General features: G+C 46.3%; 1 protein-coding gene and 1 long non-coding RNA gene across 5 annotated transcripts in view; one reads left to right on the top strand and one right to left on the bottom strand.

Annotated features, from left to right (window-relative positions):
- The window catches only part of RFX4 (regulatory factor X4), a 155,530-nt gene that overhangs the window by 107,021 nt on the left and 22,675 nt on the right, over window positions 1-25,834 (top strand). For 2 of the 4 annotated variants that reach the window (XM_036083140.2, XM_036083142.2), the window contains 7 exons: window positions 3,668-3,768; window positions 5,802-5,860; window positions 7,642-7,786; window positions 12,129-12,223; window positions 12,652-12,769; window positions 23,942-24,061; window positions 24,401-24,562. In XM_036083140.2, coding sequence (XP_035939033.1) covers window positions 3,668-3,768; window positions 5,802-5,860; window positions 7,642-7,786; window positions 12,129-12,223; window positions 12,652-12,769; window positions 23,942-24,061; window positions 24,401-24,562 — 800 coding nt within the window. The remainder of the gene's footprint in view (window positions 1-3,667; window positions 3,769-5,801; window positions 5,861-7,641; window positions 7,787-12,128; window positions 12,224-12,651; window positions 12,770-23,941; window positions 24,062-24,400; window positions 24,563-25,834) is intronic. The other 2 variants (XM_036083141.2, XM_036083143.2) reach the window with 2 other exon arrangements.
- Window positions 7,679-10,973, bottom strand: LOC118530015 (uncharacterized). Its single transcript, XR_004914435.2, has 3 exons — window positions 10,683-10,973; window positions 9,139-9,253; window positions 7,679-7,817 (listed from the first exon to the last, which is right to left on the bottom strand). It is a non-coding gene; the product is annotated as an uncharacterized LOC118530015 (long non-coding RNA).

Genomic DNA, 25,834 nt, shown 5'->3' on the forward strand with positions numbered 1-25,834 from the left:
CAAACAGATCTCCCTGTTTTGTCCTTGCCCTTCTATACTCGACTCTCATCCCAGGAACCAGACTGATCTTTTTAAAACATATAGCAGTCTCAAGAGTGTTGAGATAGTTGGTAGAGCTGGGAGTGTGGGGAGACTGGCAGTTTCAGATCCTGTGGTCAGCACTTGAACCCAACCTCTGAAGTTGTTAAGGAAGGGAGGGAACCGGCTACAGTCTGGGGCAGGAGCTTTCCAGGCTGAGGGAACAGCAGATGCAAAGGCCCTGGTGAGGTTGTTAAGGACCTGAAGAAACAGAAAGGAAGCTGGTGCTGTGGGAATTGAGTAAGCTGGCAGGGGGTAAGGGTGGAGGTGGGGAGAGGGAGTGGGAGGAGCTGAAGTCAGAAAGATAAAGAGGGGCTCAGTGTGGTGTCTGGCACTATGCTAGGTGCTGAACACACAGTGATAAGCAAAATAGACATAGTCCCTGCCTCCGCATTGGAGCATATAGTCTAGTGGGAAAGATGGACATGAATCAGATAATCACACAAGTCAGTGTATAGTTACCAACTGTCACAACTTGGCCCTTCAAGAGGAACAATCAGGGGCTCTGACCTAGAGTAGGGGGTTTCAGAGAAGGTTTTCCTGTGGACGTGACACCTGCTCTGAGATCAGATTGACGAGGGGGAGTCCAGTAGGTGAAGAAGGGTGGGATGCTCTTGGACAGAAGGATGCCAAGGTCAAAGGCCCTGAGGTGGGAAAGAACTAGGTGGAGGCAAGAGGGGCTGAAACATGGATGAAGAGAGAGAATGCGAGGTGAGGCTGGAGAGGAAGCAAGGCTAGAGTGTGAGCCTTGGGGATCACGGTCAGGATTTTGGTCTTTATCCTAAGAAGAATGGGAAAGCTTTGGGGGGTTTTAATCAGAAGGTGAACTAGATCAGAATTGCAAGTGTTTTAGAGAAATCCCTCTCACAATGTGGAAGACAGGGTAGAGGTAGGGAGGTAGCAGAGCAGGTAGGCTCTTGTACCCACTGTTGTAGAAGCTGTCATACTGGCCCAGGTGAGAGATGATGATAGCTGGAAGTAGGGAGAAGAGGGAAAGACTGGATGAGGTTGAGAGACAATTTGGAGATAAAATCTGCAGTACCCACTCATGGGAAGAGAGACTATTTAAGTGTCAAAACCAGATACAGTAAAAGAGGAACAACCAACCATTATAAGTCTCATGGTGTGACAGTGGGCAGTACAGGGGCCACCTACGAAGTCTCTTGCCTTAAAAAAAAATGTAACTTAATTCGATCTACTCTTTAGACCTGTCAGTTTATGAGAAGCATGCAGGATAGATGGACAGGTTAAATGGCACTATGAGGAAGACATCAACCAAATCGCTGTGGGACATTCCAGGGAACAAATAACATGAGGTGGCCAACAAACCAATGCATGAAAGAGAATTTTTAAAAAGTCTTAAGAAATAGAACAAGGCAATGTTTTGTGCAATGTGTAGACCTTTTTGGACCCTGATTCAAAGAAACCAAAAGATTGCTCTGAGAGAAATAGAGAAATCTGAGGACAGACTAGGCTTTAGATAATACATTTTTTAAAGATTTTATTTATTTATTTGAGAGAGGGAGGGAGAGCACAGAGGGAGAAGCAGACTCCCCACTGAGCAGGGAGCCTAACGTGGGACTGGATCCCAGGACCCTGAGATCATGACCTGAGCCAAAGGCAGATGCTTAACTGACTGAGCCACCCAGGTGCCCCTGGGCTTTAGATAATATTAAGGAATTGCTGTTCATTCTGTTAGGTATACTAATGGCATGGAGGTTTTAAATTGTGTGTGTGTGTGTATACACATACATACATATTTAAGTGCATGCTAGAAGATGGACACAAAGTTTCTGAAATGATACATCATGAATTTGCTTATCGCATTCCTGAAAAGACAGAGTGGCATGTGATAAACTGAACTGGGAAAATGTTGCTAGTTATTGGAGCTGGGTCAGAGATACTTGGAGGTTTATTATACCATTCTATCTTGGGGTATATTTGAAATTTTTTCATATAAAAAAGTTGAAAACAAAAACTTTAGGGAAAGTAGAGTTCACGGTGAAATAGGGAACATAAGAAAAGAACGTCTGACAGAGAAGCGATGAGTTCAGTTTGGACATGCTGAGGTTGATGTGTCTCTAGAATGCTAAATGAAGGGGCCCTGTAGGTGGTTGGTCTAGAGTTCTGGAGACCTTTGCTCTGGACCTTAAAATTAAAAGCAAGTGTAGATAGTGACTGAAGCTGTGGTCACAGAGAAGCTATCCAGGGAAGGACAAAGTGTGACAAGCAAGGGTCCAGGACTAGATGTGGAGGAGATGGAGGAAGTAAAGGCCAGGTGGAGGGGCTGGGCTTTGTGACTGAGAAGGAGTAGCCACAAGACAGGGGCCACAACCACCAGGGAAAGTGAAATGTTTCCAAAAGGAGGAGGGGCCAATAGAGCCAAATGCTGCCAAGATATCAAGCCAGATGGGAACCAAAATGAGTCCATTGGGTTCACATCTGGATGCAGCTTACTGCCTAGTGGGAGCTGTTTGGGCTGAGGGACTGGAGTGAGCAGGAGGTGAAGGAAAGGAAAGAGTGTGGACAACTCTCTGAAGAAGGACGTCTGTGAAGTGGAAGACAGAGGGTGGTACCCTGAAGAGAGAGCGTGAGGAAATAAGAGGGTTTATTTTTAAGGTGAGACATGCTTGGTGAGAGGAAGAGGTGGGATATCCGGGAGAAGGGGCGGTCAGTGAAGTGGGGTTCCTGAGGGGGCAGGAGGGGATGACATGGGGTTGGCCCTTGATTCTGTCAGGGTGGCCGGGGAGGAGAGTTGTGCTATAGTGGAATGCTGGAAAGTTCTCCCTTTGCGGCTGTGTTCCTTGAAAAGTGGGGATGGTGCCCACGGCTGGTGGAGGGTCTTGGAGAAGGTTGGCAAAGTGAGGAGTGAAGGACGAGAAACCTGATGGGACCGCCTGGTGGGGAGGGGAGGCCGGTGATCAGGGTCTGACAGGGGAATCTGTAGGACACTGCCGAGGGCCAGGTAGGCCGTGTTGCTGGGGGACGAGGACAGTGTGATTGCTCCCCAGGGGCTGAGGTCCCTGTGGAGTCAAGCCGAAGGAGGACCCAGCCCATGGTGTTCACAGGGAGAGCCTGAAAGTGATGCCCAAGGTCTTCCCGATTCCCATCTCATGCTGCAACCTGCCATCCCCTCACCCTTCACCCCCTGCCCCCAAACAGCCCTCGGCTCTCCAAAAATGGGGTATGGTTTCAGGGTCAGAACTGTGTGTCGGTGCTTCCCAGGTCCTGCCAAGCGGCCGGCGGCGGCGGGGACAGCCAGAGCCAGGCTGGGTGGGTGGGCGCTGGGGCAAGAGTGGCAGCACAGGGGTGCTGTTGGGCCCACCGCCCTCCGTCTGCACCCCTCACGCAGGCTCGTACAGAAGCAGGACACGTGGCGTTTTGCTCAGAGTCGGGGCGCCACGTCCCCCCGTGACCAGCGTAGGCACCAGAGCACATTCCCTCCGGGCCCTGCTCAGCCCCCCAGTCCGCCCAGCCCCTGAGGTCGCTGCGCTGAGTGATACTGGGGCGGCCAAAACACGATTCCAGGACAACCCAACCCCGTCGGGCAACACACGAGGCACTTAAAATGGATCGTTTCTCCTTCCAGCTTAACTCAGGTGATCCGAAAGTTTGCCAAGCAGCTGGATGAGTGGCTAAAAGTGGCTCTCCATGACCTCCCAGAAAACTTGCGAAACATTAAGTTTGAATGTAAGTACAGAGGTGGGGAGCCGAGGGGAAGGGAGGACAACATTTTAGTGCCGAACAATTTTACATAGGTTGTTCATAAAATAATAATAATAACTTTCATTTACTGTTTGCAAAGCACCAGGTATTAAGCCTAGCGCTTTTCATGCACGAACTTCATCAGTCCTCCCAAAAGGTGTGTTATGGGTGGCGCACTTCTCCTTTCATGGAAAATGAAACAGGCTTAGAGGGGGTTAGTCAGTAACAGAGGCAGGATTTGCTCCCAGGTCTGTCTGTCGACACCAAAGTGTCTGCTCATCACCACTATCTCATCCCATTTAATCCTCACGCCACCTCTGTGATGTAGGGTGCAGTATCCCTATCCTGCAGATGAGGCTCCAAGAGGCAGAGAAACTTCCCCAAAGCCACACAGCCACCCAGCTGGTAAGAAGGGGCCAGAAGTCAAACTCAAATCTGTCCAACCCCAAAACTCTGGGATTTCCCTGAAGCCCCTGCCCCCCAAAAAGGTGGTAACAGGAGACAGAAAACGGCTTCAGGGCTTCACATATTCAATTCTCTGCCTAATGAGAAAGCCAAATTAATATTTCTCCTACGGGGATTAGGACTGTGATTTTTTTTTTCTTTTCTGCTGAGCATCACCAGCCACTCTCCCCCATTAGTTTTGCCTGAGAACACTGGTCCTATTTCTCTGTCTCGGTGTTTCTGGACTTGTGGGAAGATGCATGTGCTATTACACCAAGATGAAATGATTTTAAGCCAAAGTTTTAAGATATAGGTTTCTTAAAGCAGCATTTGAATCCAGCTTGCCATTCTTGCCCGGGAGAAAGTGGCGGCAGGGAAAATGAAGGGGATCAAATTACCCTCTCTGGGCAGGCACAGGGAGCCCTTTCAGACGCGCTCCAAGGCTGAGGCCGCCTGCAGCGCCCAGCACCTACTGATAAAGCCCGCTTTATTTCACGGCTCTCAGTTCTTTTCTTTTCATGAGCACTAAATTCCACATCACAAAGTTAAAGAAAAAGTAATTAAGGAGAAGGATTAACGATTGATCGGTCTGGAAAATTAGAAGTTCATCTGTGCCCCCACCCCCCCATTTCTCCACCCCATGCCCTATTTTTCAAACCAAGCTGGCTCTGAGTACAAATTAGAATAATCCCAGGGAAATTTCTGCTTCTTGACCAGTTCAGAAATTAATGAGAAGAATGCCCTGCACCCGTTTTAATTATGCTGACAAAACAAACCTGTTGAAAGTTGGCAGCAAGGAGGTCTGTTGGACCTTCCACCTGTTGGGGCCTGCGGGAACCCCTCTCCCAGGGAACCTCGGGGGCACTTGGAGAATGGGCAAGGAGGGGAAACACCACTCCAGACAACTCTGCAATCGTGGAGACCTGGGGCTGGCACATGGCTTGTCTGCTTGGTCTTGAAATCTTCAGATTTAAGATCATCCCACTTCGAACCATCAGCCTGTTAAATGACTGTAGTAAACAGGATCAGCAAAACACACCAACAGGTCATGGAGATCATTTGATAAAAATGGCAGATTATGAATGCAAAGCCGCATTCAAAGTGCAGCCCAGGGTTCCGTCCTAAAAGCAGCCCCTCACACCACACACCGCTGAGGCTCAATCAAGTTTCCCTATTAGATATACTACTTTTAAAGGGCCTTCTTCAAAGCTTCCACTTGATTCCAGCAATTATTTATGGGGAGAAGTGATTGAGCTTGCAATTAGCGAAATGAAAGACAAGTAAATAATTGCTTTTATTCACGGTTGATTGACACCACAATTTCTCACACCTGCCAGTATGGCATGCGGGTGACTTTGAAATATGTACCCCAAATATCGCCATTTTAGGAAATAGCTGTCCACACAGGAGGACAAAGAATCAAATGCAGGGTTTTGCCAGCAGGTGCATAAAATGGGGTTGGACAGTGAAACGCATTTAGGCAAATAAGCTACTTTTTGAAATCTGCCCCTGGAAAATCCAAGGTAGGACCATACAGCATGCAAATACTTCAGACTAACTCTTCCTTCTTGCAGTGTCGAGAAGGTTTTCCCAAATTCTGAGACGGCAAACATCACTGAATCATCTTTGCCAGGTATGTATCCTGTGTTATGTTTTCTAACTCCTTTGAAGTCATTGCCCATGAGGGGCAAATGCACAGAACAGCTCCCCAGAGATCCATCGGGGGTGTGGCTGTTTGATAGTTTAATACAGTATAATAGGTGTTTGATATACTCTTACTGGTACCTTTAATTTCTACTGATAAAGAATAACATTAAGCAATCACAAAATATTTTCGACTAGCATACAAAATAATTTCTGACGTCAGTCGCCCCTTAACCTTTCAGATATGTTCTGGCGCGCAAGTTTGCATTTCCCTTGAGTAGATTGGGCTTTCTCAGCCACTGCTGACATGTGGGGCTGGATCATTCTTTGCTCTCAAGAGTTGTTTGGTGCAGTGCAAAGATTTAGTAGCATCCCTGGCCTCTACCCGCATGCCAGCACCCAGATGCCTAGCAGCACCCCACCCCCAGGTACCACCTTGATTTTGACCATCAAGAATGTCTCCAGACATGACCAAATGTAGCCCGGGGGCCCAGCGTCACACAACACCCCCCCCTTGTGAGTCACAGAAATAAATGATTCAAACATAAAGAGGGTGATTTGTTTGTTGTGTATGTATCATCCAGAAGAGCTCAAAGGCACACAGTATGTTAAATATTTACCCACTTTTGTTTATTTTCTCCAGATTTTTGTTCTTTTTAGCACAAAAGTGACATATGCTTACTATAAAAAAATTCAGCAATAACAAAAATGTGTACAGTGAAAGGTGGACTATCTCCTTATAACTCCTTGGTGATAATTTGATGGCATAAAGCTTTGTATTTCTCTTAAGTTTGTACCTTAAGGAAGGGAATCTAAGTCTATTAAGGCAGCCAGTTAACATTCATTAGAATATTAATGATCTTAAAGCAGAAGGGGCAAACCGGTGGCTACCAGTCAAATCTGGCCCTCAAGTGGGTGGGGTTATTTTTGTTTGATTTGCATGTGTTCAAAAATTGTTTTTACTTCGTAGTTTACAGTTGAACCTGGGAGATGTCAGCTAAACAGCCCCAGAACCACATTTCCCAGGGCAGGAATCAAGTGGATGGGCTGAGCCCCTTTCCAGCAGGCACTGTCCTCCTTGTCAGCCCCACTTCCTCTTACGCTTGGCTGGCTTCCCTCACTCCCGTCTGCCACCTGCCTGCCTTCTTTGTGTGGCGTTTGCCACCTCTCCCTCATACTGTGGGTTCTGGGTCGGTGCTGGTTATTCAAGGTCAAGGTTGGAGGAAGGGGTTTTTAGAGTGACCTGAAGGAAACCTCCAGGCCAGGCACCTGAAAATACAGAACTACGCCCCCACACATCTCACTGTTCCTGCCCTGCCTCTGGCATAAATGGCAAAGTGGGTGATTTGGGAGATTTGGAAACCAGAGGTACACCCTTCATGTTGTTTCTCAGACGCTAAAGACACGTGGGATTTTAAGCACAGAGCTCCCATCCCACAAGCTTACATCGGAAGGCTGACAGGTCTCTGGGCTTCATCCCATTGTTCCCCAGGGGTCAAGACCAAAGGGGCTGGGAACAGCAGGGTTTGGTCTAGCCTCGGCCACCCTGGAGTAATTTTTTATAGAGCTGAGAAAAGAGAGCCACAGGAGAAAAGACTGTATGGGTCTTCTGAGTTATGGACTCATCTGCTGATTTCCTGAAATGGAGTTTTCCTGAATTTCAAAGTAGTTTGCAAAATACCCTATGCAGATTCATTAAAAAGAAAATAATGTGCAGGGGTTTTAACCTAATGACTCTCAAGCTAATGAGTTGATGGGCTTGGATTACAGGCATCTCGGACGGTGATCCACAGTGCAGACATCACATTCCAAATGCTGGAAGACTGGAGGAACGTGGACCTCAATAGCATCACCAAGCAAACCCTCTACACCATGGAAGACTCCCGAGATGAGCACCGGAAACTCATCATCCAGTGTAAGATGTTCCACCAAGCATTCTGTCCTTTCTGTTTTTGTTTTTAAAAGAAAGAAAGAAAAAGTATCTTGGTAAATATTTAAGTGGCATTCTCACCCTGTCCTTCCCCCTAGGATCCCTTCCTTCTTATTGTTCCTGTTAAATGGGTTAGCCCAGACGGCAGGGCTGATTGATTTAAAAGGACATGTGTCAACACTCCTGGGGGAAAGGGAGCCTGGTGCATTTGGGCAGCACACAATGTCATGCAAAAGGCCCCAGATGTGACTCTCAATGCCAGGCATAGTCCCATAGGTAGCATAAAAAAATGAGAACAAAAACGTGTTGCCCGTCTGAGTGTACGTCAGCCTAGAGTCAGCTGGATACGCTGCCTGTTTTCCAGCGGAGGGTCACATGAATCAGCCCACCTATCGGCAGGTGAACCTTTCCATCGCATTAAATGTTTGAGAGGGGAATGGATGGTGGTGTACTTCTGTGAGCATGTGTTCATGTCCCTGTGGACAAAGACTGAAGGAATACTGCGCCAGCTGTTGTCTGGATGAGGTCAGGTTGGGTGTTCTTAGCAGTAGAGGACGTGAGGGGGTCAGAGAACACCACCATCGTCAGCACACCTCTGCTGTTCCTCACGAGCCCACCGCAGCCTGCTGCCCCCAGCCTCCCACACCCAGCGGCCCTGGATGGGGGTCTCCTGGCCACTTCCTCACTTTGCTCAGCCTTCCTTTCTCATTCCTGGGGGGGGTGGGGGAGGGGAGGGGCGCAGGAGTGCGGAAATGGGGAGCTGCACAGCGGCCGTCCCCCTGAGAAGTTGGGCCAGTTCTCCTGAGAGCCCCAGGCCCCTCAGATTTCCAGTATATGCCTTCTGTATGTCCTCTTGAGGGAACTTTCTTCAGCCAGGCTTAGCATGTGGTGTTTAAAAACAAGTAAGTTCCAAAAGATGTTCCTATTAGAGACCTCCTTCCCACTGAGCCCTTTTCAAAAGCCACTGGAGCAGCTGAAACCTGAACCCTGGGGACCTTCCCTGGGGCTTCTTTCCCAGAACTCCTTCCGTGCTCATTCCTTCCTCCACAGCAGCCGTCAGCCTGCTTTCCCCTGGTAAGAACTTAGAGGTGGTCACTCAAATAAGAACTGAGCTCACAGACGGCCTTGTCTGCGCAGGGTTTTGTGTCAGACTTAGCACGGGCACGATCTTGTTAATTCTCTACACCAACCCCACAAGGAAGATACCCGCCGCCCCCATTTTACAGAGAACAAGGCTCAGCCTCAGAGAGCTGGTGACCCTTACCCCTGGCAGCAGAGCGGGGCCCCCCGACCTACACCCAACCTTGGCTTCACCAACATGCACTAGGGCTACTCACTTGGAGGAACAAAATGAGATGACAAAAATGATGCGATATGGGCAAGTTCCGGAGGCTGCGGGGTCTTTCCAAATTCTTGCAGTCATGCTCCTGTTCTGTTTGTCCTCGCTGCCTGCTACAAGGCCAATAGAGAGCATGGGTGTTAGCCCCCTTCCAGCACCAGCTGTACCTCCGATCACTGTGTCCCCAGGACCTCACCCCAGGCCAGGCATGGATGACGCGCCACTAATGTTTGGTTGGGCCAGACAGATGAATGGGAACCCAGAATGACACGACTCCCAGCAGCATGAGACCCAGCTCTCTTCCCCCCTTAGCACCTTTTGTGGAGGAGGAAAATGTCACCCACACTCATAGGGGAAAATGCAGTCCCCATCACTTGCTTTAGGGACCAGGCTCCTTGGAGATCACTGGAGCACCTTGGAGGTCACCGCAGCCTCTCCAAGAAGGGAGCCTTTTGGGGTTTCCTCTTCAAGTTCTCTTAGGCCCGGGACAGAATGGTGCCCTTTAAAGCTGTGACTGTGCTCTTCTTCTAGAGGAAGGGAGTAATGAGGTTCAGTTCAACCCAGCTGGTACTTAACTGAATGCCTGTCCTGGGCCAGGCAGTGTGTTAGAAGCTGGGCAAAAAGCAGTGAATAATATGAACACTGCCCTTCCCATGTAGAGCTTAGAGCTAAGGGCAGATCAGAAATTGAACAAGTAATTCACAAATGGTTGCATGTTCCAAAGAGGACACCTCTGTATGATACAGTGCCTGGGAGAGGGGAGAGGATTGAGCAAGGGCACCAGCCCTCAAGGCAGGTAGCCTGGCACACGAGTATCATCCCTGCAGATCCCCCCCACCCACCAACAGCTGGGAAGTAAGTTCTTAAACACAACTATGTGCTGCACCCTCCTTATCACCAGTTGACAAGCCTGCACCTTCCTGCTTTAGGGGGTTTCCATCACCTCTGTGAAATAGGTCCTGCCTGGGAATGCTCCACTTACTCTAAATTAAAAAATGCATGTCCGGGGGCGCCTGGGTGGCTCAGCCGTTAAGCGTCTGCCTTTGCCTCAGGTCATGATCCCAGGGTCCTGGGATCGAGCCCCGCATCCGGCTCGCTGCTCCGCGGGGAGCCTGCTTCTCCCTCTCCCACTCCCCCTCCTTGTGTTCCCTCTCTCGCTGTGTCTCTCTCTGTCAAATAAATAATCTTAAAAAAAAAAAAATGCATGTCCGGTCATCAGCGTGCTAATGAGCACAACTTGACTGTGGTTAAGAGCAGGGGGTTGCGATGCCCAACAAACCCTGGTTCTCGTGCCCCGTGACCCTGGCTTCTGAGTCTCTGACATGGGGAGGACGTGGTAGGAAGGAATGGGGCCCGGGACAGCAGGTCCAGTGCGGTGCTTGGGAGGCAAGCGTCGGCTCAGGCTGGCTTTGAAACCCGCCTCTGCTATTCAGCAGCGGCGAGACCTTCGGAAAGTCTCTGTCTCTGAGCGCCTGCGCCCCCTCGTTTGTAAAACGGGGAGTACAGCACCTGCCTCCTTGGGTTCTTCATCTGTTCACTCACCCAGCGTTGGAGAACCCGCTGTCCCGTTCTCGAGGTTGCTGTAGGGTTAGACTGGAGTGTCCGCGCAAAGCAGAGAGGAAGGTGCCTGGCGCGGCAAGAACCCAGTAGGTGTTAACCAGAAGCACCCTCTTGGCCACTTCCGTCGCCACCTTCACTGACCGAAGCGCAACAGCGCCGATGCACCGGACACACCGACCGTGCCATCAAGAGGAAAGCGCCCCAGAGAGAGGTCGGAGACGTGGGCGCCAGTCCCTGCTCTGGCACTCACTCACCCTCTGACTTTGAGGGGGGCCTTTAATCTCACTGAGACACAGTTTCCCCTCTGTAAAAGGACACCGATGTCGACTCACGGGCGTTCAAAGCCCCTTCTCATTCTAACCTGTTCTGAGCTCCGGGTGGTGGCTGGCGTCTTGTCGCAGTCATCAACTCGGGAACCCGGAGCACCTCGGCTAGGCCCGTGGAATGGGAGACCAAAAACTGCTCGGACAAATGAAAACTGTAAAAAAAAAAAAAATAAGATGTGAATCTGGAAGTGTGGTTTGGTTTACGGAGCTCCACATGCAAAAAACACAAAAACGGTCATGAAAAGAGATGTTTCAAACTGGAGGTCACCCCAGCAACGTTTCTTTTTTCTGTGGTGCTTCGCGAATTCCATAGCCCATCCGGACTCGGTTATTTGACATGCAGCTGAAGACAGGCTATAAAGTGGTATGATTATTCCCCTTTTCCTAATGTGGAAACTAAGGGCACGGAGATGGTTTCCTTCATGCTATGAACATTTATTAAGCATCAACTGCGTACTGAGCCCTGAGAGGCTGGTTGGGCGACTTGCCCACCACAGTTGTGGTTTAGAAGCTTTGAACTATCAAACGTGCCTGCCATGGGGCAGAGAGCAAGGGAGCAGCACTGCCTGGGTCTGGGTCCGTGCATGCAAACAAGCACATCCTGGATAGTGGCCGCCTATGGGGAAGGCCCCGGCTAAGAAAGACCCCCGGCAGAGAACTGGCCCGGGAGACTCGCCCCGCAACTGTAACACAGCATTAGCAGCGAAGGGGGCATATGAGATAATAAAGTGTTAGGGAGGCTCGGAGGACAAGTGATCAGTTCTGCCGGCGAGGGGCCTGCGGAGGGGAAAAAGGATTTCACGAGAGGGATCATGTCGGCTGGGCCACGAGGAACCAGAGAGTCCGAGCAGAGGGGACTGCCTGAGAAAGTAGGGCTTGTTGAGGGCATATGGCGAGTTAACATGGGAGCCAGGCTCTCAGGTGCTCAGAGGCTGGGAAGATAAGCCTGGAAAGGTAAGTCGGGGCATATTTTCTAAAGCCTGAATGCTCTGTTAAGACTGGAGTTCTGTTTTACTCAGTTTCATTCCTTTGTTCTTTTAAGATGTATCTCTGTGTAGACACAGCTGCAGTGATATGTGGGGGGCTCTCCTTTGTTTGACAGTGTACCAGGAGTTTGACCACCTCCTGGAGGACCAGTCTCCCATCGAGTCCTACATCGAGTGGCTAGACACCATGGTGGACCGGTGTGTTGTGAAGGTTGGTAAGCCGGAGCGGAAGGAGCAGCCCCGGTACTGCAACCCGCCACTCACCTTTGTGGCCCTTGGGAGATACAGAGCCCCACCCTGAGCTATCTGAATGTTCCTCAGTAGCCATGGAGCCCTGGGGTTCTGAGGAGAGGCTTGGGCCCCCTCCGGAGGTGGGGGTTGCAGGAGGCAGGACCATGAGTCTCCTTCCCCTGACTCAGCCAGGTCAGCATCTCTTTTATCTGCTGTGTGCATTGGGTCTTGACATAAGATTTCATTCTTTAAAGCATATTTTTTTGCTGGAAGAAACAGCAAGTCAAAAACCATTGTTCTATAGCATTGAACTTGGAGACCCATTAAACCTTCCTAGTGTTTTTCAGGGAGACCGTAATAAATGAAAGGTTACGTTGACCACTGTTAAATCTGTTCACTTTCTTGTAGGTGGCTGCCAAGAGACAAGGGTCCCTGAAGAAAGTGGCCCAGCAGTTCCTCTTGATGTGGTCCTGTTTTGGCACAAGGGTGATCCGGGACATGACCTTGCATAGTGCCCCCAGCTTCGGTAAGGCCGCCCCAGCCCTCCCTATATCCAAACACTTCCTCTCTGGACTTCGTGCTTGAACTCCACCTCTCTAGACTCAGCCTTGATCTCACTTGCTGTCCCTGAGCCCACAAGGACATCACCCTGAAACTTACCTGTTCTGGAAGGAGTCAACATTGTCAGGACTTTCAGGGAGAAAGATGGCATTGTGTGCTAATGTATGCAAATCTGAAAATGGAGGTTCTCACTCAGCTAGTATTATTGGAGTTTAGAGAGGACTAAAAGCAGTGGGTGCGCTTCGCTTTGGCCAGGTGTCCCCAGTGAATGCTGCTTCCAGGGACTATTTTGCAGAATTCCATAGTGTGGACTTCCCATGGCTGGGAACTCGAAAAGCCTCTGAGTTGGAATATTTGCATATGGCTCGACTGATGCTCCGGTAGTGGGTAGAGTGTCTAAAGGTTTCTTTAACACTGTGCCCCAGTTGGATCCCTAGAACTTTTATGTTCATTTTTCCCTTGGTTTTATTGACTCCTTGGGTGCTCCTCACCTCCCTCCCCAGGTGCACACCTCCTCCTTCCAGAGTAACGCAACTTGGAGTCTCTGCCCAGGGGCGCTTATGCTCATCCACAGGCAGGAACCGAACCACCGACTTAGGGTGAATGCTGTGCTACATTGTGGGACACGGTTTATTCCTTTTCACTGGAAAGAATGGAGTATGCATCGAGTCCAGGTCATCATTAGCAAAGTGAGGAGAAACCCTAAGGCATCATCCAGACATCTGAAATCTTCAAACACTTTGGCCTCAAATTTTGAGGCATTTCAGCAAAGGGCTATTGGTAGCTTTTCTAGGTACTTGCTTCAGTTCACTATTTTACTTTGCAAGGAGAGATGTGGTTTCATTTCTCATTACCTCCAATTAAGCCAATCGGCTCTGGGTTTCACTCTGGGTTTAATTTGACACTTTTCCATCCAGCTTTTTTATGGTCTTGTCACCATTTTCCGGTTGTGCTATACAACGAAGCGAGTATGTGGTAAAACAAAGGCGGCACTATTTTTTCTAAACAGCTCTGTCCATGAAAGACTGTGTTTCCCCACTTGGAGAAGTGTTTTGTTGTGGATTTCTTTAATCTCGGCATTGGGACGCTCTCTGCACTGGCCTGCACCGTGGCTACAGATGAAAGTTCTCTTTGAGCTGCGCATGGACATTCTCTGGTGGCTCCTACCTGGGCAGTGCCATCAGGCATGACGTTTTGATGGCTTCCGGCTCAGCACAGTTAGTGTTAGCACATGTCACCTCTGGTTCTGGGAAAACCGTTCGCGCATAGCTGCCTTCAGTCCAGCGAATGGCCGAAACATTTTTGCCATCCGTTCATTGCTTCAAAATCAAAGAATCCACAATATCGCACCCACGTATACGGACCCACATCCACAAAGCAGGCATCTTTTTTCGCTCTATCCCTTATTCTTCAGTGTGCTGATTCTTAAACTGATTATGTAGATTATTGAGGCCTCTTCATTAGACAGGGAAAGTAATTCACTTGGCAGTATTCTTTGGAATTCATTTGTTTTTACTAAGTTAACAATATGATAAAGGAGGTCAGGACAGTAGGACAGTTAGGGTTCTATGAAGGGGTTGCATTTATTACCAAGAAAAGTTTTCTTTGAAATGTATTCCTTTCTTTTTTGAACCATGCACTGTTTTAGGATATACCGGAAACTCAGGCAAATGGCAGAAATGGTCACAAGTCTCTTAGGAAAGGCAAGGAGATGTTCACCCAATTTCCCGTTGACAGGATTTCCCAACCTGAAGCAGGCTGAAATGATACCTGTTTCCAAGTCCATTTAGCACACTGTCTGCCGTGGTCCTGCTCATCCGACTTTATTGTTGAGTTCTGCAGCTTGGGGTGACAGGCAAGTTGAAAGAATCCGCGGCAGACAAAAGCCCAGCTCCCCTTTCTGCCTGTATGTGTCAAAGACACAGTTGGTGGTTGTGTTTGGGTCATGTGTGCCCTGTATAAAAACAGCTAATTAGGAAAAAGAGCCCTCTGTTCGCCGGCCCCCTCCCCCAACGGCAGGGGCCAGCTCTATCCGTCTTGTAATTCGCACGATCCTTGCCGCTGGGAATGGGGCAGGCTGGCCGCCATGTGAGGGTGGGGACTGTCACAGCGATCCCGGGGGGTCTCTGCCACCTCTGCCCAGAACGGCCTCTTTCAAAGGTGGTTGACTCCTTTCTTCTCCTTAATTCCTTTTCACTCTTTTCTTCCTAATTCCTTCTCCCTGAAAGAGCCTATGCTGTGAACTGAAGTAGCCAGACGTTCTTTCTTTGCCGCGGGCAGCAGTTTCTGGTAAAATCAGTCAGCAAAGGTAGGCTGGCAGGCGATGAACTTTGAGTCCTCACGGGGCTGAGGAAAATAGAGTCTCTACTTTGGAAACGCACACACACACACCATGTATTTTCCGCCAACTGCTGTGATTTCCGTTCGGAGGACACCTGGATCCCAAGTCAGTGCAGGTGCCTTTACCCTTTTACTCTGGGTTTTCACCACATGCCCCCAATTTCACTCGTAGGAACATCTGGAGACAACTGTAGTTCCTGGAAGTACTTCGGCATCAAATGGTTGGAAAACCACCCCGGGTTTGCCCACCAAGGGGGGAGGATTGCTTATGGCCCAAGTTTTCACCGGCTCATGCACTTGTTTTTCTGGCTTAGTGTTGTAGCTCACCCGCTCAGGGAGAGCCGAGGAGGCCACACGGGAGCAGCCCCGTCAGGGACCCGCTCCCACGCCAGGTGGCAGTGACCAGTCCTTCCAGACTGCTTCTGCAGGAGTAGGTGACCAAGCCTGGCTCTCTTACCCAGAACCTGCCAAACATTGCACATGTCAGCCAGGCCCCCGCCAAGCACTAGGAGGCAGGAAGTGCTTTTCCTGTATTCAGGAGGAGGCAGACCTGAGAGGAGAGGGGGCTTGCCCTTGGATGCGCCACAGACTGTGCTGAGCCCCCTAGAATCTTCTCCATGCCACAGCCCCTGTTCTCGCTGCGAAGCCACCACCTCATCTAGCTTTCTTCAGTTGAATACTACTCATAAAAACCAGGTAACCTTTATGGAGGGCCTAGTATGCACAAGGCATGATATTGGGCACATCCTCAATTAATTTTTGCAACAACCTGTGAGGTCTGAGGTAGAACATGAAGCAAGGCAGGACGATGCTGCTCATTATAACAAATACTTAGAAGGCACGTACTACCATTCAATCCTCACGTTAATTCTTCGAGGCAGATAACAATAGGTGGAAAAGGAGCTTAGAGAATTTTCTTGCTCAAGATCAGTATGGCAAGGGGCAGAGCTCTGTTTCAAAATCAGATCGGCCTGACCACAAGACCCATGCTTCTTCAGTTTCCACAACTCAGACAAACACCCCGGGCTCAGATGCAGAGCCCCAAAAGGCGAGACAAATTTTTTTAATCCTCACTGATGGATTTTTAAAAATCTATATTGATAGATTTAAAAAAGTTTTTGAGGCTATGAGAGAGCAGATCATCATGAGTAATAAGGGACGCCAGAAATTATATCTTTCAAGTGCTGAGAATAAAGAACTGTCAACCATTATTTAAGAGTGAGGGCAAAGTAAAGACCTGTTTGGTTCTACGAAGAATTAAAGAGAATGTGGCCCCATAGAACATCACTTAAAAAGCACTTAAAGGCTGCATTTCAGCAAGAAGAAAAATAAGGGTCTGGGATACAAGAAATAACCATGTTCTAGTTATTGTTGCTGTGTAACAAATTACCCCAAGGCTTAGTGGCATAAAACTGTGCTTTCATTATGCATGTGGATTCTGTGGGTCAGGAATTTGAACATGACACAGCAGGGATGGCTTGTCTCTGATCTATGATGTCTGGAACCTCAGACGGAAATACTCAAGGACAGTGGTGCATCGACAGCTGGAGGCTGGAATCATCTGGAGGCTTCTTCCCTCCTGTGTCTGTGCTTGGGTTTGGATGACTTGAAGACAGGACTGCTGTGATAGGATGCCTTCTGTGGGCACTCCATGTGGCATGGCGGCCTCTGAACAGCTAAACTTCTCACATGGTGGCTCACTGTTCCAGGGGGGAAGTCACATTGCCTTTTATGACCCAATCCCAGAAGTTAAAGTGTCACCTCCCCCCTACTCTGTTGGTCAAAGCAGTCACAAGCCTACCAAGTTTGAAGGGGGAGCATAGACACCCAATTCTCCAAGGAAGGAATGTCAAACAACTTGGGGGCCCTGTTTTAAGATGAGAGAAATTCTTAAATTTGTAAACAAATTTAATTACTGATTATAATTTAAAAAATAATTTTTGCATGTTTAAAAAAGGTAAAGCAAGTTCTAGGCTATAATATAACATGAGGTGGTGGGAAGAGAATCTTCCAGGACTGGTTAAAGCATGCTAAGGTTTTTGTCTCAGAATGTTAAATAATTTTAGACTTCATTGAAAAAAATATAGTTTGGATTTAATATATAGGACATATGTTAATAAATGAAGAGATCATCACTAAATCATTATAATTTACCAAGGAAAATGGAAAATTTGAAAAGAGATGGCAAGATAAAAGAAGCATAGAAAAAGGATGGTAAACAAAAAACATAAAATAGGACGCTAGAAATAAGATCAAGTAACAATCGCAGTAGATGTAAAAGTCTCTTCCTTCCAAAAACACCAGGCATAAATGTTTTTACAGGCAACTTTTACTAAACTTTTAAGAAACATAAAATCCTTAGTTAATGAAAATCATGAAAATTGATGTTTCAGGCAATAAAAACAAAAGGTAAGTTATATGACTCATGTAGCTAATATAATCTCAATTTCAAAATCTTGGAAGAATGGTAGAGGAAAAGAAAATTCTGACCCGGGGCGCCTGGGTGGCTCAGTCGGTTAAGCGGCTGCCTTCGGCTCAGGTCACGATCCCAGAGTCCTGGGATCGAGCCCCGCATTGGGCTCCTTGCTCAGCAGGCAGCCTGCTTCTCCCTCTGCCTTTGCCTGCCGCTCCCCCTGCTTGTGCTCTCTCTCTCACTGTCTCTCTCTCTCTGTGTCAAATAAAAATAAATAAAATCTTTTAAAAAAAAAAAAAAGAAAATTCTGACCCAACCACACGTAAATATAGATGAAACCTTATAAATAAAAATACTAGCAGAACAAATCCAGCAGCAAAATTTTTAAAATCATGATTAATAAGGTTTACGGCAAGAATTCAAGTATGATTCAAAGTCAGAAAAATTACTAATTGACACACTATTAACAGATTAAATGAGAAAAATCATATGATCATCTCTATAGACATAGAGGGAAAAAAGGATTTGATATAATTCAGCTCCCAGGTATGATTTTAAAAAACTCTTAGCAGACTAGGAATAGAGGGGAATTTACTTAATATGTTTAAAGGGTAACCAAAACTACAGCAAATATCATACTAACTGGTGAAACTTTAGGAAGGTTTCCCATTCAAATCATGAAGATAAGAAGGCCTTTTAACATTGTTTCTAATAAATGTTGACTGGAAGTCCTAGCCAATGCAATAAGAAAAGGAAATCTAAGAATTGAAAAGGAAAACACAAAACTGCCTTTTGTTATAGATGTCATGATGGCTGACAAAAGACAATCTACAAACTAATAGAACAAATAAGAATTCAACCAGATTATTCAATTCAGTTTTTTAAAAACATCATTAGTATTCTTAGCACTAACCAGAATCTAATTAGAAAATATTATTGAGTTGTGTATATATTAAGTATATACTAACATATATTAGGTATATATCATAGTATATATAAATACACACATGCATATACCATTCAAGAGAGCAAAAGAAACTAAAAAATACTATAAAATTCTAATAAAAATTGTTTGAAGATCTTCAAGGAGAAGATCTCCTGTTCATGTTTGGAAAGAGTCAACATCAAGGAGAGCCTTCTATCAATTAATACACAGATTCAATAGAATTCTAGTCTAATTCTTAATTTTTTCCCTTTGATTTTGACAATCTGCTGTTAAAATTCATGTGGAAAAGCAAAAGGCCGAGAATAGTAAAGACATTTTGAAGGTGAAGAAGAACAAGATGTAGGGTCTGGCTTACCTGATATTCATACTTGTTATGGAATAAGACAATGTGGGTTTGTAACATGGTTAGATGGGTAGAGCAATGAAACAGAACAGGGGTGCCCAAGAGAGATGGATACGAAAATTGTCTTCCCCTAATCAGATCCTTGTCCCTTGTCTATTAAACAAGAGGATTGTATATATGACACAGATAGCATTAAAAATCAGTGGATTAGACAAATTTCTTCTAGACAAGCATTTTAGGGTACAAAAAAGAAAATTAGACCCCTGTCTACAACTTCTGAAAGGAAACATCTAAATGGGGAAAAAAAAAGACCTTAAACCTTTTAGAAGAAAATAGAAATGATGTCTTTATGATCTTGAAGTAGTAAATTATTTATTTAAAAAGGCACAAAAAAAGACCAATCATAAAGAAAATATTGCAAAAATAACTACATTTGGATTTCAAACTTGTGTTTATTAAGCACACCTTAAACAAAGTTAAAAGATAAAAGCCACAGAAAAGAACATATTTTGCAGTGCATATAACAAACAAACTGAATATATAATAAACCCTTCTAAATAAATTGTTTAAATACCCCAATAGAAATTCATATACCCCAATATTATTCAAATACCCCAACAGAAAAATGAGCAAAGTATATGAATAGGTGATTCACAGAAGGGGAAATTCAAATGGAAAGATGTGCATCTTTCCAGTAATTAGGGTAATGCAAATTATAAAGACAGTAAGATAACATTTCACACCCTTCAGACTGGCAAATATTATATTTCATAGACTATCAGTAGGAATGTAAAAAATTTTGGTGAGCAATTGGACACTATCTCATAAGACTAAAGATGCAGGCAGTCTTGGACCCAGCAGACACAAGAAAACAGGTACAGAAAGTATTCATTAGTGTCAGTTTCCAATAGTGGAAAGTTATAAACAACCTAAATTCCATCACCAGGAGAACGGATAAATAAACTGTGGTATATTCAGACAGTGGCCATCCGACTGGAGCTGCATAACATGCGTCCATGTGGATAGATTGTCAAAAGCAAGTTGTAGACTGCTCTGTGAAGTATGATGCCATTTACAGCAAGTGTGAAAACAGAAAACAACACCATACGTTATTTATGGATACATAATTATATGTAATAAGAGTAGAACAAATAAAAATACCAAATTCAAGTCAGTGATTACCTTAGGGGATGAACACCAGGAGGCAGAGAAATACAATTAAGGAAGAGAACACAGAGGCTTCATCTTTATCTTCAATTAAAAAACAAATCTGATTCAAACATAGTAAAATAGTAAGTTGCTATAAAGCCAGGAGTTGAGTATACTGCCGTTCATTTTAAAATTCTGTGTACTTTTCTATATATTTGAAATTGTTCATAAGAAAAGAGAAATGCTTTGATTCTATGAAATGTGATCAAACTATGTTAACACGTAGCAACAGCAACAAAAATCTTTGTGTGTGTCCTAATACCTTTATCCATAACAGGCTCAGATGCCGATTCTGTGACTTTAGGCAAGTTGTTTAAACCCTCTGAGCCTTCATTTCCCCATGTGTTAGTTGAAGATAATAATAATGCCAGTCTCACAGTGTTGCCGGAAAGAGAGGTTAGCACAGTGCAGATGGTACACAGGGCTTGCGCACTTGATTGGTTGATCTAACAAATAGTCATTGAGCCTCTACTCTGTGCCTGGCACTGTTGTAGACACTGGGTATGGAGAACAGTGGGGGAAAAAGAACAGATACACATCTGCATTTATGGTGCTTATAGTCTAGTGTAGGGAGGCACGTGATACAGACAAGTTATAAAGTATAGGGAACGGTGATAAGTACTAGGGAGAGAAATAAAGCAGGGGATGTTAGCTGTAAATGCCTCTCTCCCGTCAGTGTCTCTGTCTTTGATGTTGCTCTCTTCCTCCCTCCATCCTGCCCCCCTCTCTCCCTCTCTCAGTCTTTCTGTATCCCCTTTTTCACTTTGCCCTCTTCTCCTTGCATTGTTCTCATGGCCATGGCCCTCTCCCCGCCCCAGCACTGAACTGTTTGTTGCCCAATTATCTTAATGATTGACTTTTGCTACGGAGGACCTTGTAGCTTTTGTGGATTCAGGGACTGAGCTTTGAGTTATTTTGTACTGAAAGCACTTGGCACAATATTAGGCAGGTAGCAGTAGCTCTACAAACTCTTCAAAAGGTGATTGAAAATTATAGACCAGTTGGGTAACTGATCAGAGCCATTAAGGAGGAGAGCTTGAAGCCCCGAATCAACACTTGCCCCAGAGTACTGGCCTCCAAGCCCAGATCTGATGTTTCTAACTGTGCAGTCTTGGGCAAATTTCTTCACCTCGTCAAATCTTTGTTTCCTTGTCTATAAAAGAGAAGGGTGTATAGATGATTTCCAAGGCATCTGCCTGTGATGAAACTACTAAACCCATTTTCATTATCTATAGAGTTTTCCATTCTAATTTATTGTTCCTCAGTGTATTTCTTTCTATCCTTACTGACCTAGAGCAACATTGCAGCAAATATTTTTTTCATTTTGAAGACCCTTTCAAGTAATTGATGCTATCTTTTGACCTCTTTGGTTGTATGAGCAAAACAATCATATTATGATATAATATCCTATGGGATCTTAAAACATCAGGAGCAAAAGGGACTTTACAGATAACAAGTAGTTACCATTCATTAAACAACTAGTGTGTCCTTTTCCTCATTATGGTCAGTACTTCTGTAACCAAAACAAGGGGTTGTACTGTCTTCCCTTTTAGAGAGCTGTGTTGCATAATGATTGAAGAACAACTCCAGAATCTGAGAGTCTTGGGTTCAAGTCCCAGTTCTGCCAGTTATTAGTTGTGTGACATTGGACACTTTACCTCTCTAAGTCTCAGTGTCCTCCTTTGCAAAAGGAGAGTATCACTCATCTCCTATAGTTGTGATGAGGATTAAGTGTGATAATAATTCTGCACATTTATATGGGTCTATACAGATAATGAATCTGCCACAGAGCAAGGGCTCAAGAAATGGCTGGTTTTGTTTTTAACATTTAGTAGGAGTAACTCATCCAGGGTCTAAGTTACTAAGTGGCAGAGCTGGATCTCAACCTGGGCAGATTGATCCAGTGCCCATGCAATTACCCACAATGCTGTACCTCCTCAGTGGTTCACGGGACCCATTTTGGGGAAGTGGATGGAAAGTTGAGCTTTGGAGACTGCATCTCACAGTGATTTAGCACAACCTGACCCTTTCTGAATTTCGAATGGACACAACACTCTGGGGATGAAGGAAGAATGTGGAGAAAGTATAGGACGGGGCCCTGGCCTTGAGCTTTGTGGATACCAGGACCAGAGGTTGTGGCAGGCTCTGAAGAGAGGGGGATAGGAGTTGGTGTGTGTGACCTGCTGGGCATCCACTGGCCTCAGAGTTAAGCTGAGGATTTTCTTCTATAGCCTTCTATAGAAGGTTGTGTATGTGTGTCTGTGTGTATGTGCAGAAGCCAGGTATAATTAAAAAGAAAATTGATAAATTCCACCAAGAAGGTGGAATTAAAAAGAAGAGTGATGAATTCCACCAAGGAGGAGTCGTCCTGTTACCCCCAGCTGGCCCCCATCACCTTATTTCTTACAAGTATCGTGCACTAACCAGTTGTACAACTGGAGCTATAGCCCCAGCACCCTATTCCTGAGACTTGAAGAGGCACAGCTCCCAACTCAAAGGGCCCTTCTGGGACCTAGTCTTTGATTTTCCCATCTGTGCTGTGAGCAGACTGAACCGGATGATCTGTAGGGGACTGGGAACAGATTTTGGAGCCAGACCAAATTGAGGCAAATCCCTACATACTGCTAATGGAGAGACTCCTTTCCTGCTCCATAAGGGAGGACAGTACCACCTATCCCAGTCTGTGGTGAGGAGCAGACATGTGTTAAGGGCTTAGTAGAGTTTGGGCACGTGGTAAGCATGACGATGATGATGATGACTATGACTAGGACAGTGATAAAGGTCATGGTGGTGATGATGGAATCACAGTATAAGTAATACCAGAGAGTCTTCCATGTCCTCTAAAAAAGCAAACTAGAGGGAAATGGGAAAAGGAGGTCAGCTGTACATAGGTGGGTGAGAAGTTTTGGACATTTCATGGGAAGCAGAATAGCTACATGGAGATGTCCCCTTGGGAGCTGGAAGCATGGGACTGGAGACGAAGGTTTGGCCCCTCTGGCTCTGGCATTCCTGAGGCTTGATTACAGCAGACATTAATCGAGTCCCTTCCACATGTGGATCATCCGACTGGCCATGGTGGCAGCACGACATGCAAGAAAAGATGGTTTTGAAATAATGTGTTATAATAGGAATATAAGTACCTACCTTATGGGGTGGTTGTAGAGATTAAATGAGAGAATATAAGACTTTAAACACAGAGGCTGGCACTTTGGAAAAATCTTTGGAGAGGATTGTTTACATCCCTTTTTATGAAACAATCTACTCTTAAGAATTTGAGAATACCATATATTTTCAATCTAATACCTTTTCTAAGAACCATGTGTTAAACAGAGGTCTCAGAAACATTTAAGGAAATAATTCAGTTGTTGCAGATTTTAATTTTCAGTTCTGCTCCCAGGATTGTCAGGTACATCGGTATAGGGAACTAGAAGGCAAAATCCCTGCCATGGACATCCTTAAAGACCAATCGGGGAAATAAAACATAACTTGTGGAAGAGATAAAAATGAAAGACACCATGTCAGTACATGGTGAACAAAGTGAGTCATGCTCAGATGAGGATGAGGCCAGTGGGTCTATGAGGGCTCAGCTGGCTCAATGGCATTTGGATAGATGGCTCAATGGGTGCCATTTTTGATAAGCCAGATTGAGTAAGGAAAAGACTCACTTGCTACAAAGTGTTAGTGACAGCTTATGTCAAGCATTAGGCTAGGCTGAGGATACAGCAAAGAGGAGCAACTTTTGACCATGCAGAGATGATAATGGAGTGGGGGAATGAGAGACTTGAACAGAGCAGTGGAGCCCAAGGTAACATGGACGATTGAGCAGGTGGAGGGGCGTACATGAGCTGCCATGACTTACCTTTCTGTTTGGATCTTCTCTTACCAGGGTCGTTTCACTTAATTCACTTGATGTTTGATGACTACGTGCTCTACCTGTTAGAATCCCTACACTGTCAGGAGCGGGCCAATGAGCTCATGCGAGCCATGAAGGGAGAAGGAAGCACTGGTAAGCCGGCATTTCACTGGGAATTGCTCTACTTGGCAATTTGATTTGTACCCTTACTTCCATGCTCTGTGTTTCTTTAGCTCTGTCTTCCAAAGAATTTAGTTGTTGTGGGCAGGCCAAGTGGTATGAAACCAGTGATGTCTTTTTCTTCTTTAGAGTGGGCACACATGTGTATGGAATTGCCTTGCACACCATGATGGTGGTGCAAAATCATCAAAGGGCTTGAAGCAGAAGGGTGACATGACACAGATGAGAAAGAATATTTCCATTTTTAAAGTCCTTTAAAGACAACTTGCCTTGACCTTTGGCTCTGAGGACCCACCCTTTCTCTACCCATAGCAGAAGTCCGAGAAGAGATTGTCTTGACAGAGGCCACCCCGCCAACCCCTTCCCCGGTGCCATCGTTTTCACCAGCAAAATCTGCCACGTCCATGGAAGTGCCACCTCCGTCCTCCCCCGTCAGCCACCCATCCCCTGAGTACACGGGCCTCAGCACCACAGGTAACGAAAGGTCCCCCCGGAGGCTTTGAGTGCAGAGTTGGTATTTAAAGCAAGAGCTTTCTGGAAAAACGTTCTTCCCCTCAACCCTCCAAAACAATGCCAAGTATTCGCCTGGATTTACAGATGCCTTGCAGTTACTCATTTATTCGTATGTGCATATTCTTCATGCTTTTGTTTTCAAGTTGGCAGATTGAGTACATGATAATCACCATCCCCCCAACTAAGCCACTGAAATGATGAGACATAAATTAATACACAGCCATTCTTTCTTGAAAACGAGAAAGGGAGCTCTGTGAACCAGAAGTTGAGAGGCATCTCTGGAAAGTAGGGCAGCCAGGAAGCCATATGCTAAGACATGGCAACCATGTCGAGGCGGGGGCGGTAAGCAAGGTACAGACTGATGCTCTGGGGTTCCCAGGGAAGCGGAGACTCCCTCTGGTGGGAGGCACTGAGGAAGACCTCACAAAGGAGTGGATCTTCATTTTAACGGAGGACGGTGGAGCAGAAGGGCCTTCTAGACAGAGGGCGGTGTGAACAGATGCACAGGGGTGGGGACGTGTGGGGCCTTCTCAGGGCACGGGAAACTTTGTCTGAAATGTAGGAGGTCTGTGGAGGGATCTTGTGAGGCTGGAGTCACTTCCTGAAGGATCTTGAATGCCAAGACATGGTTTAGAAATGGAGAAGAAGAGGTGATACAAGGATAATAATAACTAGTTGCTAAGGTCCGCTGTCACCCGGGGAACCCTGCAAGGTTGTGGAGGAGAAGTGGAGGGTGAGAAAGCTTAAATCCCTTGTTCCAGGCACCACAGTCACTCAGCCATTCAACAAATGTCCTTAAGACATTGCTCATGAGACTCATGGAAGTGAGATTGTGTAGGTGGAATATTCAACAAGTGTTAGCTAATATATGATAACACACCGTGTGTGTGTGCATGCGTGTGCATGCTTCTAGAGCAGCTCATGTGGTTGCTGTGGGGATCAGATGAGGTAAGAGAGGCCAAAGTGCTTTGCTAACAGTGAGGTATGATCCAGACAGAAGGGCTTACTGTGATTAATGCCAAGAAGGTGAGGGCTACGGCCGATGCTACAGGGGCCAGAGGAAGCAGCAGTCCATTTGCCAATGAACTCTGGCAGGCAGGAGGGAAGCTTGCAGGAGAGAGGGGACATGTGAAGGCGGCCTTAGGAGGCAACAAGGAAGTAACAGGAGAGGAATGAAAGGCAGACATGACCTTCTGCTAGATGGGCCCTGGGTGGGGCTGAGCCAGCAGAATG

The sequence above is a fragment of the Halichoerus grypus genome, chromosome 6, assembly GCF_964656455.1.
Source record: "Halichoerus grypus chromosome 6, mHalGry1.hap1.1, whole genome shotgun sequence".
Lineage (NCBI taxonomy): Eukaryota > Metazoa > Chordata > Mammalia > Carnivora > Phocidae > Halichoerus > Halichoerus grypus.